General features: G+C 39.3%; 1 protein-coding gene across 4 annotated transcripts; it reads right to left on the bottom strand.

The window, feature by feature from the left end:
* Positions 1-3,883: 3,883 nt before the first annotated feature.
* On the bottom strand, positions 3,884-15,710 carry irf2 (interferon regulatory factor 2). Of its 4 annotated transcripts, none has more exons than XM_044040977.1 (9): positions 15,602-15,710; positions 12,615-12,707; positions 12,440-12,539; positions 11,368-11,544; positions 11,218-11,264; positions 10,471-10,591; positions 8,639-8,791; positions 7,702-7,739; positions 3,884-7,006 (listed from the first exon to the last, which is right to left on the bottom strand). In XM_044040977.1, the coding sequence occupies exons 1-9, from the start codon at positions 15,656-15,658 to the stop codon at positions 6,743-6,745; spliced, it is 1,050 nt and encodes a 349-aa protein (XP_043896912.1). In that variant the 5' UTR covers positions 15,659-15,710; the 3' UTR covers positions 3,884-6,742. The 4 variants fall into 4 exon arrangements, with proteins under 4 accessions (XP_043896912.1, XP_043896915.1, XP_043896914.1 ...); XM_044040980.1 differs by having other exon boundaries at positions 3,884-6,993; XM_044040979.1 differs by having other exon boundaries at positions 10,471-10,522.
* Positions 15,711-16,464: the final 754 nt, after the last annotated feature.

Here is a 16,464-nt window from a genome sequence, read left to right as displayed (position 1 = left end):
TCACAGTTGTTACTCTTTGTCGTATTTAACCCAGGTGCAACTCAAAGTGCATACAATCTAAAAGGTGCTGAATTAAGATAAATATTTGTCATATATGATCCACACATGGTCAGTGCTACTGTAGGAATTTATGAAGGAATATTTGAGGACCAGTGCAAAGTGTTTGTGTCGTTTCCTCCTCAGTGTTTCTGGAGTGACCACTAGCTGAGCTACTGATGGCGTGTTTCCACCGGCTCGCCTCGCCTCAGCACGGTACAGTTAGAGCCTAGTACCTGGCGAGGTTCTACATGTGACGTCGCCAGACACAAGAATCAAACGTGGGTTAATCTCCAACAACTACCAGGGAATTTTCTAAAATCTCTATTTTATTAACCAATTTAACAGAGTCTGGTTTATTTAGCAACAGCACTGCTGTGTCAGGCGGAGTCTGTGCTCCGGTCATGGAGGAAATACTGAACTAATACTTTTAACTGGTGCTTACACTTTATTTATTCTTCTGTACAACACTGGTTCACAGTGGTTGTTTTAATGTGCTTTACAAATGAACTTGGACGTGCCTTCTTGTTCCACCAGAGGGCAGCAACCCACGCTTCTGACATACTGTATAAATACATGGTCACTCTGTAAACATGAAAGCAATTGGACACTGTGTGTGTGTGTGTGTGTGTGCGGGTATTACTCAATTCGATTCAATTCAATTCAATTCAATTCAATTCAATTCAATTCAATTCAATTCAATTCATTTGAGTTCAATTCAATTCAATTCAGTTCAATTCAAGTCAATTCAATTCAAATTCAATTCAATTCAATTCAATTCAATTCAATTCAATTCAATTCAATTCAATTCAATTCAATTTTATTTGTATAGCGCCAAATCATAACATACATTATCTCAAGGCACTGTACATAGACAACATCAAAGAGAGCAGAGAACCCCAACAGTTCACACAATGAGCAAACACTAGGCATCAGTGGAGAGAAAAAACTCCCTCTTAACAGGAAGAAATCTCTGACAGAACCAGGCTCAGAGATGTGTGGTCATCTGCCTCGACCGGTTGGGGTGAAAGGAAAATGGGGGACAGCGGAGAGGTGGGGGACAGAAAGGGGGGAGAGAAAGGAGGTAATAATAATAATAATGGTGATGATATGTATGATATGGATAGCCTCGAAAACTGGATCTTGATCCTGCAACCTGCATGATGAGAATACAGAGAGAAAGAGAGGGAAGGAAGGAAAGACACAAACTAGGGAGAGAAAGAGAGAAGGTTAATGACATAAAAAGTCATAATCAAATCCTGAGTGTGAGAGAGTGAATGTGCTTGCACCACAGGAAAATCCCCCAGCAGTTTAGTTCTATAGCAGCATAACTAAGAGATGGTCCAGGTTTCCCTGAACCAGCTTTAACTATAAGCTTTATCAAAAAGGAAAGTTTTACTTTACTTTTAAGTTTAACTTTAAATACAGAGAGAGGCTCCGCCTCCCGAACTGTCATTGGGAGCTGGTTCCACAGGAGAGGAGCCTGGTAACTAAAGGCTCTGCCTCCCATTCTACTCTTACAGACTCTGGGAACCACAAGTAAACCTGTATTTTGTGACCTAAGTGGTCTATTAGGGTGATCGGGTAAGACTAGGTCTTTCAGGTATGAAGGGGCCTGACCATTAAGTGCTTTGTACGTGAGGAGGAGGATTTTAAATTGAATTCTAAACTGTACGGGGAGCCAGTGTAGAGAAGCTAACACTGGAGTTATATGGTCTCTCTTTCTAGTTCCTGTCAGAACTCGTGCTGCAGCATTTTGAATGAACTGAAGGGTTCTAACAGACTTGTTGGAACATCCTGATAATAAGGAGTTACAGTAATCTAATCTAGATGTAACAAAAGCATGAACTAGTTTTTCAGCACCCTGTAAAGACAGAATGTTTCTAATTTTCATAATGTTCCGCAGGTGGAAGAAGGCTGTTCTGGAAATTAGTTTTATGTGTGAATCAAATGACATTTCCTGGTCAAAAGTAACTCCAAGGTTCCTCACAGTGGAACTGGAAGCCAGGGTGATGTCATCTAAAGTGACACTGTGATCAGAAAGTTTTTCTCTGAGGTGTTTAGGGCCGAGTATAATGACCTCAGTTTTTTCTGAGTTTAAAAGTAGAAAGTTCATCCAGGACTTAATGTCTCTGAGACATTCCTGGAGTTGAACAACCTGATTTATTTCATTCGGCCTCATTGATAAATATTGCTGTGTGTCATCTGCATAACAATGAAAGTGTATGTTATGCTTTCTAATAATGTTCCCTAGAGGAAGCATATATAAGGTAAAACGTATAAGCCCAAGCATTGAGCCTTGTGGAACTCCACAATTAACTTGTGTTTGTAATGAGGCTTAATCATTGATATGAACAAACTGGAATCTATCAGATAAGTATGATTTAAACCAGCAGAGGGCAGCACCTGTGATACCAAGAGTCTGTTCCAATCTCTGCAGTAGAATATTATGATCAATGGTGTCAAATGCAGCACTAAGATCTAACAGGACAAGTAAAGAAACTAGACCATTATCTGAAGCCAAGAGAAGATCATTACTAACTTTAACTAGTGCTGTTTCTGAGGGTTAGGGTTAGTTTCTATTACTAATGTTGTGGGGACCTAAAACTGTTTACACAGTCACATTATGGGGACTTGTCTTCCTTGTGGGGACAAAAATCAAGTCCCCACAACGTAAATGATTACATTTTAAGGTGAAGATATGTTTTAAGGTTAGGTTAAGGTTAGGGTCAGGGTTAGGATTAGGCCAGTAGTAATTGTGGTTAATGTTAGAGTAAGTCTCCAGGAAATGAATGTAAGTCAATGCAATGTCCCCTCAAGTCCAACATGTGTGTGTGTGTGTTTCCTCCCACAGTCCACACATGCTGAGCTTCACTGGACACTTTAAATGAACTGTAGGTGAGAGTGTTGTCTGTGTGTTGGCGACCCTCATGTAGAGGATAAAGTGGTAAACAATGAATGAATAAATTAATGAATCTTCTGGGGGAAACGTTACAGTAACTGGTTTCCTGCAGTACACTAAAGATTCAGCTTTTGACCACTAGATGGTGGGAGTGAGTAATCAGTGCAGAACTGACTGCAACAGTTTGACTTATTTTGAGCCTAGATCATTTAAAAATGTCAGTGTGATTTGGAATAAAGTGAATGACGACATCTCACTATCTACACTTGTGAAAATGTTTTCTATGGTTTATTTTAGCTGTAATGATTGACCTTTGTAAAGGTGAACTAAAGTAAGAGGGAATGTTATGTTAAGGTGAAGACCAGATAGAGGGCAGAGAAGGTGAAGCTGGGACTTTCTGAGGTGACTGTTTGTTTGTGGTCCAGATGCTTCAGGCAAACATGAGGGGAAAAGGCGTGGAAACAAATGGTCTTGAAGAAGAGAGAAAAACAGAGGATAAACCAGACTAAGGACACATCGTTTATATGACTAATGGCATGTGGTTAGCAGTTGTCAAGGCAACGGGCCAACCTTTCACTGAGGTCTTAACGACAAACAGGAAGTAGAGTGGGAACTGAGAACAGTAACTGAAACTGAAACAGCAGTTGGTCAGAGCTGGTTGAATGAGATGTACATGTGTGGAAACTATCTAATACCCCACACTCACACCATCCTGTACCGGACGCACACATTACAGTAAAGAACAGACATGTCCTGGACATGGACTTTGTTTAGAGGACATTTTTATCTGGACACTAACAGATACACAAGGTCTCTGAGTCTTAAATCCCACAACACTGGACTCTGAACTTTATGATGCACAAGATAAAAACCACGCAGCCATGTTCACTGTGTCTTTTACATGTCATCAAACATCCTACACACACACAAACACACACACGTGCATAAATACAAAAGTCTTTATTCATTTGTACATGTTGATTCACACAGTTGTCAGAATGAATGCTGAATGAACAGAATGTGGTTACAACTCCTTTACTGCACTGTATTATCTGTTACCTTTTCTTCCCCGTTGAGTCAGGATGTCCTTGAGCCAAGATTAAGACACACCTTAATTTTAACACCACTGTAACTCAGTGGCTTTCAATCACATAAGGCAAAATCAGGTTAGGAAAATTAGACAAAAACACGAGATAAATAAAAATGACGAAGCACTTCCCCTGCTGATTAACAGCCACAATGAAAACACAAACATAAGTGCAGTGGAGTTTATTCCATGACGTTCCTTTAGATTTCCATGGTCAGGCTTGTTGAGGCAGGAGACTCTCAACATTTGATCATCAGAGCAGATCCTGTGGAACTTGTACATTTCAAGTCATTACAAGCTCCAGTGCCAGTAACACTAGAAATTCAATTGTTGTTGGCACATAAAGAAAATTGGCAAATTTAACTTCTGACTGAGTTACTACAACAACACGGCTGCAGAAATCCTGACTCTTAGTATTCAATATAGTGTTGGGAGAGGCTCAGTGAAGACGTGCGTTTAAAGAAGGCAGCTGTCGGTCATGGCTTCAACTTTCCTAGTATTGTGAAGTGTAACCACAGAGGAGATTTTTCTCTTCATCAGTGAGTGACAAAAAAGTAATTACAGAGACATTTGGTGAAGTGTCTCAAATTCCAAATCTGTAGTCAAATAAGCCCAAACCCCTTTGATTCAATGACAACCTTAAATCATTTCACCATGATATGAATCGGCATCCAGTGTCAAAATCTACAAGAATTTGATTCAAATATATTTTAGATTTCCGTTTGCCCACACTAACGTTTAGAGCTGTTCCCACTGGAGCGCTGCTGAAAGCTTTAGCCTGCTAGCTGCGAACTCATTCAGTCACCTTTAAGCAAGCTAAGATAAAGGAGATCATTTCCATTTTACATCAATGATTAAACAACATTGGCTTCTGTAAACTCAAGTCTTTGCTGCATTAACAGATCACTCTGTGCACATACAACTCAAACATTTGCAACTTTTGGGATAAAAAAGAGAGATTCTCTCTGTGCGTGTAGAGATTTACAGACTGTAAAAATCAGTGGTTATTATGAAGCTGGATGTTTCCAGGAGAAATGGAGAGAAACAGGCGAGCGACTTCTGCTGTGATGTACGTATCACTCTGTATTCCTCGTGATCACAGCCACTTTCCTCCTCCCTGTTGCATCGTTACTTTAAAGTGAAGCATTTTAACAGAAGGCAACAATGTTTAATGCGGCCGTCAACTCTTCATTCCTCTATGATCAGTCTGTCTCCACACACTCACAGCTGACCACAGCTACTCACATGTGTCACTGACAGACTGAGAAGCACACACACACACAATGAAAAGGCACATGTGTTCAATAACACGCCTCCCTCCCTCCCACACTCACACACACACACACACACACACAGCAGTGCTATCCATAAGGTGCAGAAGCGGCTTGAAGGCATACATTACATACGTATGAGCTATGTACATTATTAACATGTCTCCACTGTTCACAGTCTGTTGTTCACTCATCTGTCTGTGTGTTGATGGGCACTTTTTACCTGAGGTTTCCTGACAGACATGTACTCTCTCACACACGCACACACACACACACACACACACTCTGGGCCTTCATAATGATTGTAAATTGCTGCTAGTCGAGCTGGTTTGCCAACAGAAAAATAACATCCGCATTACAATTACTCTCGGTTGTTGCATGATGATGAAGGCACACGTTGCTTACAGGATTTTATAATCTCTGTTCATCCATGTGTCCCAGTAAAGCACTTAAGACAACATTTCCTGTTAACAGTTGAGTTACACCAGTGTGCGACCAATGACCAGTGGGTTCTCCTGTGACTGGTGACCAAGTAAAATAAGGTTAAGACATCAGACACTCGTGTCAGGACATTGACATGGGCATACGACTTATTTATAACTTATATATTTCTAATCTGCTTTTGTTATTGGTTCTAACGTCTTCATGACAAATTGTTAGAGCCTCTTTGAACAGGAAATGCATGTCTTAGCTGCTGTCGAGGCTGCACACAGCTTTTAAAGTTCCTATGTTCCTGTATTAACTCTACGGCTTCTGTTCTGCGTGTTTACCTTTTTATATGTTGCAAAACACTTTTTAACTTTTTATGTCTGAAAAGGACTTTGACACTCGTCTGTAAAAGATGCAGCACTAATACTAATTTACCTAATTAAAAATCACGATCCACTGGATCTACTTTAAAATCTGGCTACAGACTGGCTGTGCAATTAAAGAAAAAGATAAAATCTATCTCATCACATGATTAAAGTGCAGAATGTCATTATTCATCATAGAATATTCTGGGGGAAATGATCCAATAGGGACACATGGATGATTTCAGTGTCTAAAGGACTAATTATCTTACAAAACAAAGTGAACACGGACAATAACACATGCAGTATTCATGCATGCTTGTCAGTGTGTGTGTTCCACATGTTCAAACATTTTAAGCTGGAACTGAATCAGCTGCAAACCCTCACAGACGTGGCAAGATGATGAACTTTACATCACACAGTCCTTCACAGCCAAACAAACAAACAAACAAAATATTAACGGTGTCAGTGTTCATCAATTAATGGACAAGTCTGCCATTTTCCAATTAAAGAGGAAAAGTGAGGGGACAAACAGATGCGAGAATTAAAAAAAAATCACAGATTTGATGGTTTGGTGTCTTTTAGGCACCATGTGACCAACATACTCTGTCATTCCTACGACCTGTGGGCGGCTATCATGCTTCCTTATCTGGGGTCAGGACGATGCAACATCTGAGGTTTTCATGATGACACTTGCACGCATCTCATGGCTGCTCACTGAGGATGCGAGAGAGTCCTGGTTGTGGGTCGGCGTCCAGCCCTCGGTGTGGTAGCTGATGAGAGGGTCTGGGTCTCGTGTGCTGGTGACCCTAAAGTTAGGCTTGTTTGAGCTGACAAAGGTGTCCATGCCTGGCAGAGAACATGTGGGGACTTTGAGGACTGATGCGCTGTAGTTCCGCCTCCAGCCTGCACCAACACGCTGCCCGGCCAAAACCATGGACAGAGGAGAGATCAAGAAGAGGAAAGGAAAATACACGGGACAAGAACAAGGCTAATGTTAATTATGTTCCACTGTAAATAAAAACAACAAACACTATTGAAGGTCAAATCAGCACCTCTGTAACACATGAAAGATTAAGGCTACAGCACTTCATTGATTAAAACATCTAGAACTATTTTAGTAATAGGTTAATCACTCTGGGTGTTTTTTCTGTGGTTTTTTGTGACTTCTCAAGTGTGAATGATCTGTTTTTTGTTTTGCTCCTCTGTGACAGTAAACTGCATATCTTATATATTTGAGGTTTGGTATACACTCATTATCATTTCACATCATTTTGACATTTTATGAACCAATAAATCAAGAATATAATCAACAGATTAAACTCAAACTCTTATGTACTATCATTACCAACAAATGGCAGCATGTGTGTGTGTTCACTGAGGGTACAATGTGATACTCGGTTAAAACTGTTAATGTTTGACATTTCCTGACAAAGCCCTCCCTTTTCACAGTCAAGCAACATTACAGGAAGGAACGCACACACACACACACACACACACACAGATTACAGATTTTCAGCAGTGAGGTTGAAGCAGGTGTAAACCTGTTCTTCTGAAGATCAGTCTGGTTAATCATGTTTATATGACACTCTCCTCTGTCTATGTGAGACTCACCTCTTTACTGTCCTCATTGTCACTGTCTGTGTCACTGCCTGTTGAAATATAGAAGCACCATGAAGGAAACACACCAGAGAGAAAACACAAACATCATGCAGACTTCAATTAAACAGGAAATAAGATTGACTTCTATTTAAATGATTCAAATGTGTGTCCTGAATTCCTATTCAAGGGTTCAGCAGAACACAACAAACACTTACTCCTCCCTCTCCAGAGCCTGTCAGGGAACTACAGTAGCCATTGCATACCACAGAGGATGTAAACACTCTTTCACAACTTACTCTACACTTCCACTCTCTGCCTTTTCCTTCTCCTTCTTTGCTGGTTTATGCATCAGATTAAGTGTATGTTCATGGAGGTGTTATTCTTTGTTTGCATACTAAGCACCTGCTTCTAAATGCAACATGTGTTTGGGTTGTTGTAGAAATATGGTGGAAATGAGGCTACAAAAAGAACTCATCTTTATATTTGAGTGGTTGTACAGCTTTTTTCTAAGTGGTAAACATTAGATTTTTACTTTATTTCAAAGAACAATTAAAATATTTCAATTGGTACCTTTAGCTTTGTTTTATTCAAAGAGCAACATTCATCCTGCTGTTCCAACTAAATGTTTGGTGACAGAAACCGGCGATGATTTCTTTTAGCTAGATTGTGTAATTACACGTGATGTAATGAGTGATAACATCAGTTAATCAGGTTACCATCTGAACCACATTTTATATAGGTTATTAAAACGTGAAAAGGGAAACAAATGACTTGGGCTACACATAAACAAAGGAAATGTGCTCTTACTGCAGCTGTGGTTAAAACTGTGGTTCTAAAGAATCAGTGGTTTCTGCAGGTACACGTTTGGTTCCAAGTAACTTGTGTGTGTGTGTGTGTGTGTGTGTGTGTGTGTGTGTGTGTGTGTGTGTGTGTGTGTGTGACGTCTCACCGTAGCATGAAGACACAGGGGAGATTTGGAGCGGGTACGAGTGGGAGGAGCTAACAGTATGCTCTTCATTCTCAGTGGTTACTTCAATTGTCTGACAGACGAATGGCAGCTGCTCACTTGTGATCACGTTTTCATAGACTGGACTGTGAATGGCTGTTAATGGAGAGACAGGACATGTTATAATGACCACACCCATGCAGACACTCTGATCTGACTCTGTCAATGATTTACTGATTTAAATGACAAAAGCAAACAGTGTCTATTCCCTGTTGCCAAAATAAGAGTTAGAGATACTTTTTTTTCCATCAGCTGTTCCAAGACTTTTAAATCGTTTAAATCTTCAATACTGGCAGAGAAAGTGACCTTTGGCCTATAATGGCTTAATGTCGGACAGGAAAATTAAATAATCAAAGCACACTGAGCACATCAAACATACAGTTAACATTCAAGAAGATACTGTGTGAACATTAATACAACAGTTAGTTCCGACCAGTGAAGTAAATTAATAACGAGGGGCATTCCATGATTGCTCAGCACTGTGACTTTTGACTGTATTACATTACATGTCATTTAGCAGTGGTGTCACTGTGCTTCACAGGTGTTCATAATAATCATTAATTACACCGACTGCTGGGTGCTATCAGGTTACAATGTTACACCTAGTTTACACGTGTGCCACTACTGCATTGCATCATATTCTTGATTTCAGTGCCCATGTTAAGAATTTAGAGTTTTCTCACTGCAGGAATGCGTCCATTTTTGAGTTTCGGCATCTCGCCTATTTGTCGCATGTGGTGCGTGTGGTTCCAAGTGAAAATAGACAGAGAAAAGATCTGTTGATAATGATATTGACATTCTAGCAAGAATATTACAGAAACTATTTTAGCAGCCGTAATAATTGAAGTACTGTGCAAAAGTCTGAGGCCACAATCAGATGTTTGTTTTAGCAATGCTACTGTAACCATACAGTATGATTATTTCTCAATCATTTTATTAGAACACATCAAAAAAAAAGAAAAATCACAGCCATGCTGTTGTTCAGTTCACACTTTTGTTATGAATCCTAATTCCTGATTATGATGGCTGTTTTTGTTCACCATTACATTTTAACTAACTTTCATTACACATTTATGTCATTTGCATCATGTTATCCTTAAACTGTAATCCAGGCCTCTGGTGATTTTGGATTCATTTTCATTGTCAGTCAGTCAGTCAGTCATCATCTAACCGCTTTATCCTCCACCAGAGGGTCGCGGGGAGTGCTGTGCCAATCTCAGCTACATCGGGCGATAGGCGGGGTACACACTGGACAGTTCGCCAGTCCATCGCAGGGTCACACACAACTAGAGACAAACAACCATTCACTCTCACACTCACTCCTACGGTCAATTTAGAGTGTCCAATTTACCTAATCCCCACATTGCATGTTTTTGGACTGTGGGAGGAAGCCGGAGAACCCGGAGAGAACCCACGCACACACGGGGAGAACATGCAAACTCCATGCAGAAAGGCCCTTGTTCCAACCGGGGCTTGAACCCGGGTCTTCTCGCTGCAGGGCGAGAGTGCTAACCACTACACCACCGTGTGGCCCCATTTTCATTGTTATTATTATTATTATTGTTGTTGTTATTACTGTGTTTTAAGATATTTGACTTGTCATATTCAATATTTTGTTTTGATGCCTTTGTTAACATGATGTTACAGGCACTGTGACGTTATTAGAGAACAACATTGGCCTGTGAGATTCAACACAGGCCAAACCCAGGAACCAGGTCACAGACCAACCAACCACATAAAAGTAAAGAGAAAGAAGACACAGAAGGGAGTTGTACCTGAAGCACTGTCCATCACTGTTAGCTCAATGCCTTCCTGCTTGACCACCTCCTGTTTAGAATAGTCAATAGGTCCTGCATTAGCTTGGAGAAGAATCCTATCTGGAAACGAAGAAGCTTCCTGATGATGAGAAGGTGAGCGAGCCTCAGCCACCTTAACGTGCTGTTACTGTGTGTGTGTGTGTGTGTGTGTAATGAGTGACTTTGTGTGTTCATCACATAGTAACAACTGTACAGCACATTCAAATTTCTAAAACACAAAAATGAATTAAACACTTGTATCTACATCATTATTAATAGCCTGTTCCCTCTGCGGTGTATACTACTGTATCACATATTCATTACATACTAACTGTGATAGTGAGACAACTGGGTGATGTACAGCTTTGGCTTAGGTATTCATATATCTTTTTCCAGGATACAAACTGATATCTGGGGCATTTCCGTTATATAAACATTAATTTAACTAACCAAAACACACAAGCCTAATACACTACACTACATACACTAAGTACACTTTCTGTTCAATTTAGAATGCAATCATTTCATTATTCATATACAAATGGAGCTGGCAGATATTAGTTAAATCAAAATATGCAGCCAGTGTGTAACATCAGAGTCACTCCTGGTGACTGATGTTCTTTCCGAACATGCATGCTTTTGATGAGCACAATTCAAATATGTGTTTGATGTGGACTCAAACAGAAATTTAAGTAATGTGAAAATGGTTTCTATAGGTTTATCTACCTCTTTATTTTCCTTTGGCCTCCCCTCTTTGTCCATCTTCTTCTTTCCTAAATGGACATACACACAAGAGAGAAATGTCTATAATATGTACACAACTAATTGAAAAAGTCTGGACTGAATTTGGAATGGAACAGCAGTAGGAACACTTACCTTTCCTCATACTTCTCTCTGTACTGGAGAGCATCTTATAAACTCTGAAGGCATTGGTTCCCTTTTTGATGCTTTTGTCCTTCACTTCCTCAATGTCTGGCAGGCTGTTCATAGCACAGCGGAAATTAGCCTTCCATGTCTTTGGGTCTGGACGGTCAATGCCTGGCTGGAATTTACCTGCAAAAACACAAAACCACACAGACAACTGACCCGGAGATAATCTATAGATTGACATAGTACCACAATATAATACACTGTATTCATTATGAATTACTACAATAGCTATATTCTTTTTTTAAAAGACAAGGTTAGGATTGTTTATTTTCTCAAACACATTTCCCTGCTCATGAGGCTATTGTCTGCTAATTACAGATGTACAGGTAACATGCTCATCTTTTGAATCTTTATGTGAACCTGGGGACATACAGTCATACAGACTGAGCAGAACCTTTCAATTCTTACAAAATCATTGTGTGCTTTTTGACAAAGACACAGTACTCAGGATGTCCCAGAAATGTAAGTGAAAAAGTGCTGTCACTAAATACACCAGACTCCTTTATCACCTGGTACCGCTCCAGAGCGGTACCAGGTCATGAGACAGGTTAGTTTTACCCTACTGATGATGTGTTGTTGCAATAGTAAAAAAAACAAAAAAACAAAAAAAAAAACGTGCCGAGTGGCAGAAAAGCACCAATAGTGTAAAAAATTGTGAAAATATTGCTTCTCTAAATGTTTGTTGAACAGGTGGTTTGATACAACAACATTTACGTTTAGATTCTGTGAACACACTGACACGTGTTTTTTCAGTTGTTACTGTTGTTATCAGCATTCACCCAGTGTCTCCCTACAAGTGTGTATGAATGTGAAGTGTGTGCGTGTGTGTGGGGGTAGAAAAGACAAATAAATGGGGCACATATTTTACAAATGAATTCCTCACCTAAAACTTGAAGGAAACCATTTGGTTTGAAACAGAACTGGTGTGGTGTTGAGTACACATAAAAAATAAAAGCCACTGAAAAGGAGAAGCAGTGAGTGGTAAGTAAGTGGTAAGTAAGTTAAGTCTGTATATTACCAGTGTGTATGGCCCATCTCATGAAGAGTGGAGCATCTTTCTCCAGGTCCCAGCCATGACGTGCAGCATGCATCCATGGGATCTGGAAGATTCTCTTTTCCTACAGATATTCACATTTTCTCAGCCATTGCATTAAAGTATTGGTGTGTGTATATGAGCATGTGTGTGTACTTACTTTATTAACCCATTTAAGTCCTGGTATCTGACATGAATTTATTTGATCCTCCAACCATGGTCGCATCCTCATCCTTTCTACTGGCATTGTGACCTGTAAATACACAGCAATATGTAATAACTGTGAAAGATAACTACACATGTATACACTGTATACAGCAACACAGATACAAAATACGTTGTCTACACTGTGATTAGTGGCAACCACTGCAGGTTACATTACAACCAAGCTTTATGAGCACGACAAGGGAAAGTATCTGTGGTTGTAAAGTTAGAAATCATACCTTGGTCCACTGTTAAATATCTGTTGTAAAGTCTCTGTCTCATAAAATACTCAAATAAAATCCCATTTACATCTCTATATTGGCATCATTGTTTGATAAAGGTATACTTCAAATACAATATAAAATGAAAATAAATAACAAGAGGAAGTTCTGTGGAGAAAAATAAAATGACAACAACGCGCTTGTCTTTTTTTCAAACAGCAAGATCAAACTCTACACACTACACTGTGGGTGGGGTAGAGTTCAATAGCTGAAGTGTGCCAACAACATAGCCTCCAGTCCTGACATGAGGAGTGAGCTCAAACAGGTCAAACAAGGAAACATGACGGCAAGCAATACAGGATAAATATTATCATTTTTTTAAAAGCTGCAGGGTTGAGAATCTTCATCTTTATGACTAACATAAGTTTTAAAGGAGCTTCTTTGTATGGTGTGTTAGAAAAGGAGAAAGTTATACTTTTTATGAAACTATGAGGAGAAAAGAAACCAGAGCATATTCACATTTCAGAGGCTAAAAAACAACAACACTCAAACATTTAGAATTAATTGATTTAATTATTAAGATCGTTGGTGATTAATTTAGCAGGTAGATACTAATCAATTACGTGTTACACCTAATATAATAAATGTACATTAATCAAGTTTCTCTCTCAGGTTTAAACCTTACTTTCAGCTAGGAAAGGAACAATCGTGATATTATTATCACAATGAGTTGATTGTGGTGAATGTTATTACTTAATTCATATCTTAAGTGAGTGAGTCAATCAGGGAAATATAGAGTATTTTATGTAGAGCCTGCATCTTTCCACTCATTCCAGGACCTCATGATTTATAATATTCTTAGTGAAAAGTTTTGTTTTTCACTTCAAAATGTTCACTAAATAATATACATCATTGAAAGCATATTTTGTCAAATGTATTGGTAGATTCCCTCTATATTCGTAAGCCTTCCGAAAATATTATAGCAACATTATCGTGAGGATAACAATGAACGGAAATGTTCACATGGTTCCATAACTACTCCTCAGCTACACAAGGATACTCGTGTTACTTCCTACATGTCTTTCCAGCGTATTGTACGTAATAATTACAATACAATACACGCACAAAAACATGAAAAAACATGCCTGTCTTGGAAATATCAAGTTTGCCTGTTCACAATATTATTAGGTGCTAGAGGTAAAACAAATCATAAACGTGATAAAAGAGCGGCGACAGTTTGTCGTGACACATGTGTAAGCTGCTGAACAACCGATAAGACCATAACCTTTAACATTCTATAGTTTCGATTATCTTCACTACAAACAAAAGCACATACTTTTATTAAAACATCATTCACGTTCAGTACTTTTAATAACCAGTACAATAACACAGTAATAAAAGCCAGGTTCTAGCCGTTTGTATGGGATTTTAGTTTGATGTGAAGTCACAAGTTAATGGCGGTCTGTTTGTTTACTCTGTCTGTCCGTCTGTGTCTCACTGTGTCTGTCCGCGTGCTGTTCCAGCCAAACACAACCGAGCCAAAAGTGAAAACAAATGTTGTCCCGAGCAGAGAAACACTGCAGTCCCACTTTCACTTACACAGTGAGCGAGTGAGCCGTCATGTCGCCCTGTGGGAGCCTGCGTGCTCGGAGTAAGTAAACGGCGTTAATATGCGGAAATGAAGCGTTTACCTGTTCACAAACGGCCTGTAGCTTCGCTGCGTCTCACTGAATGGAATGACGAACACTTGACAACTTCTTTCTTGTGTGCGTGTGGGTTTTTGTTTTTTTTTAAATGTGGAAAACCAAAAGTGAGTACGTCGCGTTTTTTCTGTTTCTATGTCAAGACCGAAAGCAAAACAACGACTGGAAGGAGGGGAAGTAGAGGCTCGCGCTGGAAATCCCCCTCCTGCTCTCGCGCTCACTCGCTTCGGGTCGCTCTCGAGCCAGCGCCGTTGCGGAAGTGTCTTTGGCAGCGTGCGCGCTCCCCAGATGAACAGAAACACGAAGAGGTCTCACTCCGCTCCTGTTTCCTGGTACAAAGACCCATTGCCTTTATCCTGTCAGTGGAGTCTGTGCTTATGGATTCAAAAGTCATTAGTAAACGGTAAGCAAAAAATAAAATGATCACAGCAATTTAAAATAAAGTAGCCTATCACTATTACTACTAGTAGTAAAAGTATTGTTTTATGTTGAACATAAATATTTAAGTGACATCATGAACATGTAATCTGGTCTTTATTTAAAGTCCCAGGACAGAGTTATACATAAATAGTGTTGAGCGTAAGTTATTTCGTTTTATTTTGGAGCTGAAGATCTCATTTAGTGCACATTTGCACATCTGTTACACCGGTTTGGTGTAAATAACATAATAACTACAACTGTAATTAATACAATTAAGTGTTTGTATCAATAATAGGCTACAGGCTACTCTGAGTGAAACAAGACATTACAACTAAATCACGTGTATGTTTTTTCATCCACAACATTACATGGTGCTTTTAGTTTAGTAAGTGAAATATCCAGCCATGTGAGGAGTGTTTGGTGATTATTTAAGATGAATAATTATATGCCGTTAATGTTATTAGTAGATTATGATGACTGGATACTACAATAGATAATTCTTTTCTTTTTCCTTTACTTTAGAACCACACATACACTCATGTATGTCCACTGACCCACCTGTAACTCCAATAATGAATCATTAAAGAACATTAAGGAACCTCTTGTTTGTGTCCTGCTCTCTGATCGGAGCCCCTGTCCTCAAAGTGCCAGCACATTCCCAGAGTAGCCACTCCATCACAGTTGTTGTTGTTGTTGTTATACCAAAAAACACAGACGATCTTTGAACTGGATTTCATTTTCACTTCCTCTACACCGCCACCCCTCCCTCACCCCGCCCTCACCCTTTCTGCGCAGCTGACGCTGGAAACGAAACCAGTAACTTAAAGCAACGCGCGAGTGTGTGTGTGTGTGTGTTTCTGTGTGTGTGTGTGTGTGTGTGTGTGTGTTGTTCTCTTTACCACTTTATGACCTTTTCTGTCATAAACACTTTGTCAGGACCGGTAGATTTTGGGTTAGACATTAAGTGGTTATGGTTAGTGATGAGACTTTGATTTGGCTGTGTGTAGAGGACAGCTGTACAAACCTGTGTGTGGGTGTGTCATCACTTTCTTTTTTGTCATCTTTCAAAAGCAGTTTTCAGTGTCACTTCTGTATTATAAATATACTCTGTTCGCTTTATATTGGATATATATGTTGTTCAAATTAATCAAAGTATCAATCGCCTTTATTTATACAATTTTGAAAGACTTTAATTATGTCTAATATAATTTTGACAACAGCAAAATGATAAATCACAACATTTTAACTCAAAGGGAATGATAGTGCAGTGATGCCGCTCACTGAGTCTGTAGAACATTTTAAATTGTTGTTAAATTAAAAGCATATATTATTCTCAAAAAAACAAAAACAACACATCACACATATAGAAATAGCATTGCTGGCTATTTGTTGTCACAATTATAATTTATTTGCAACTTAGATTAATTTGACTCATTTTACTGACAGAATGAAACAGTGCATG

The sequence above is a fragment of the Solea senegalensis genome, linkage group LG12 (assembly GCF_019176455.1).
Source record: "Solea senegalensis isolate Sse05_10M linkage group LG12, IFAPA_SoseM_1, whole genome shotgun sequence".
In the NCBI taxonomy this organism is placed as follows: domain Eukaryota; kingdom Metazoa; phylum Chordata; class Actinopteri; order Pleuronectiformes; family Soleidae; genus Solea; species Solea senegalensis.
The sequence above is the reverse complement of the archived record's forward strand: the minus strand, read 5'-3'. Positions and strand labels throughout refer to the sequence as shown.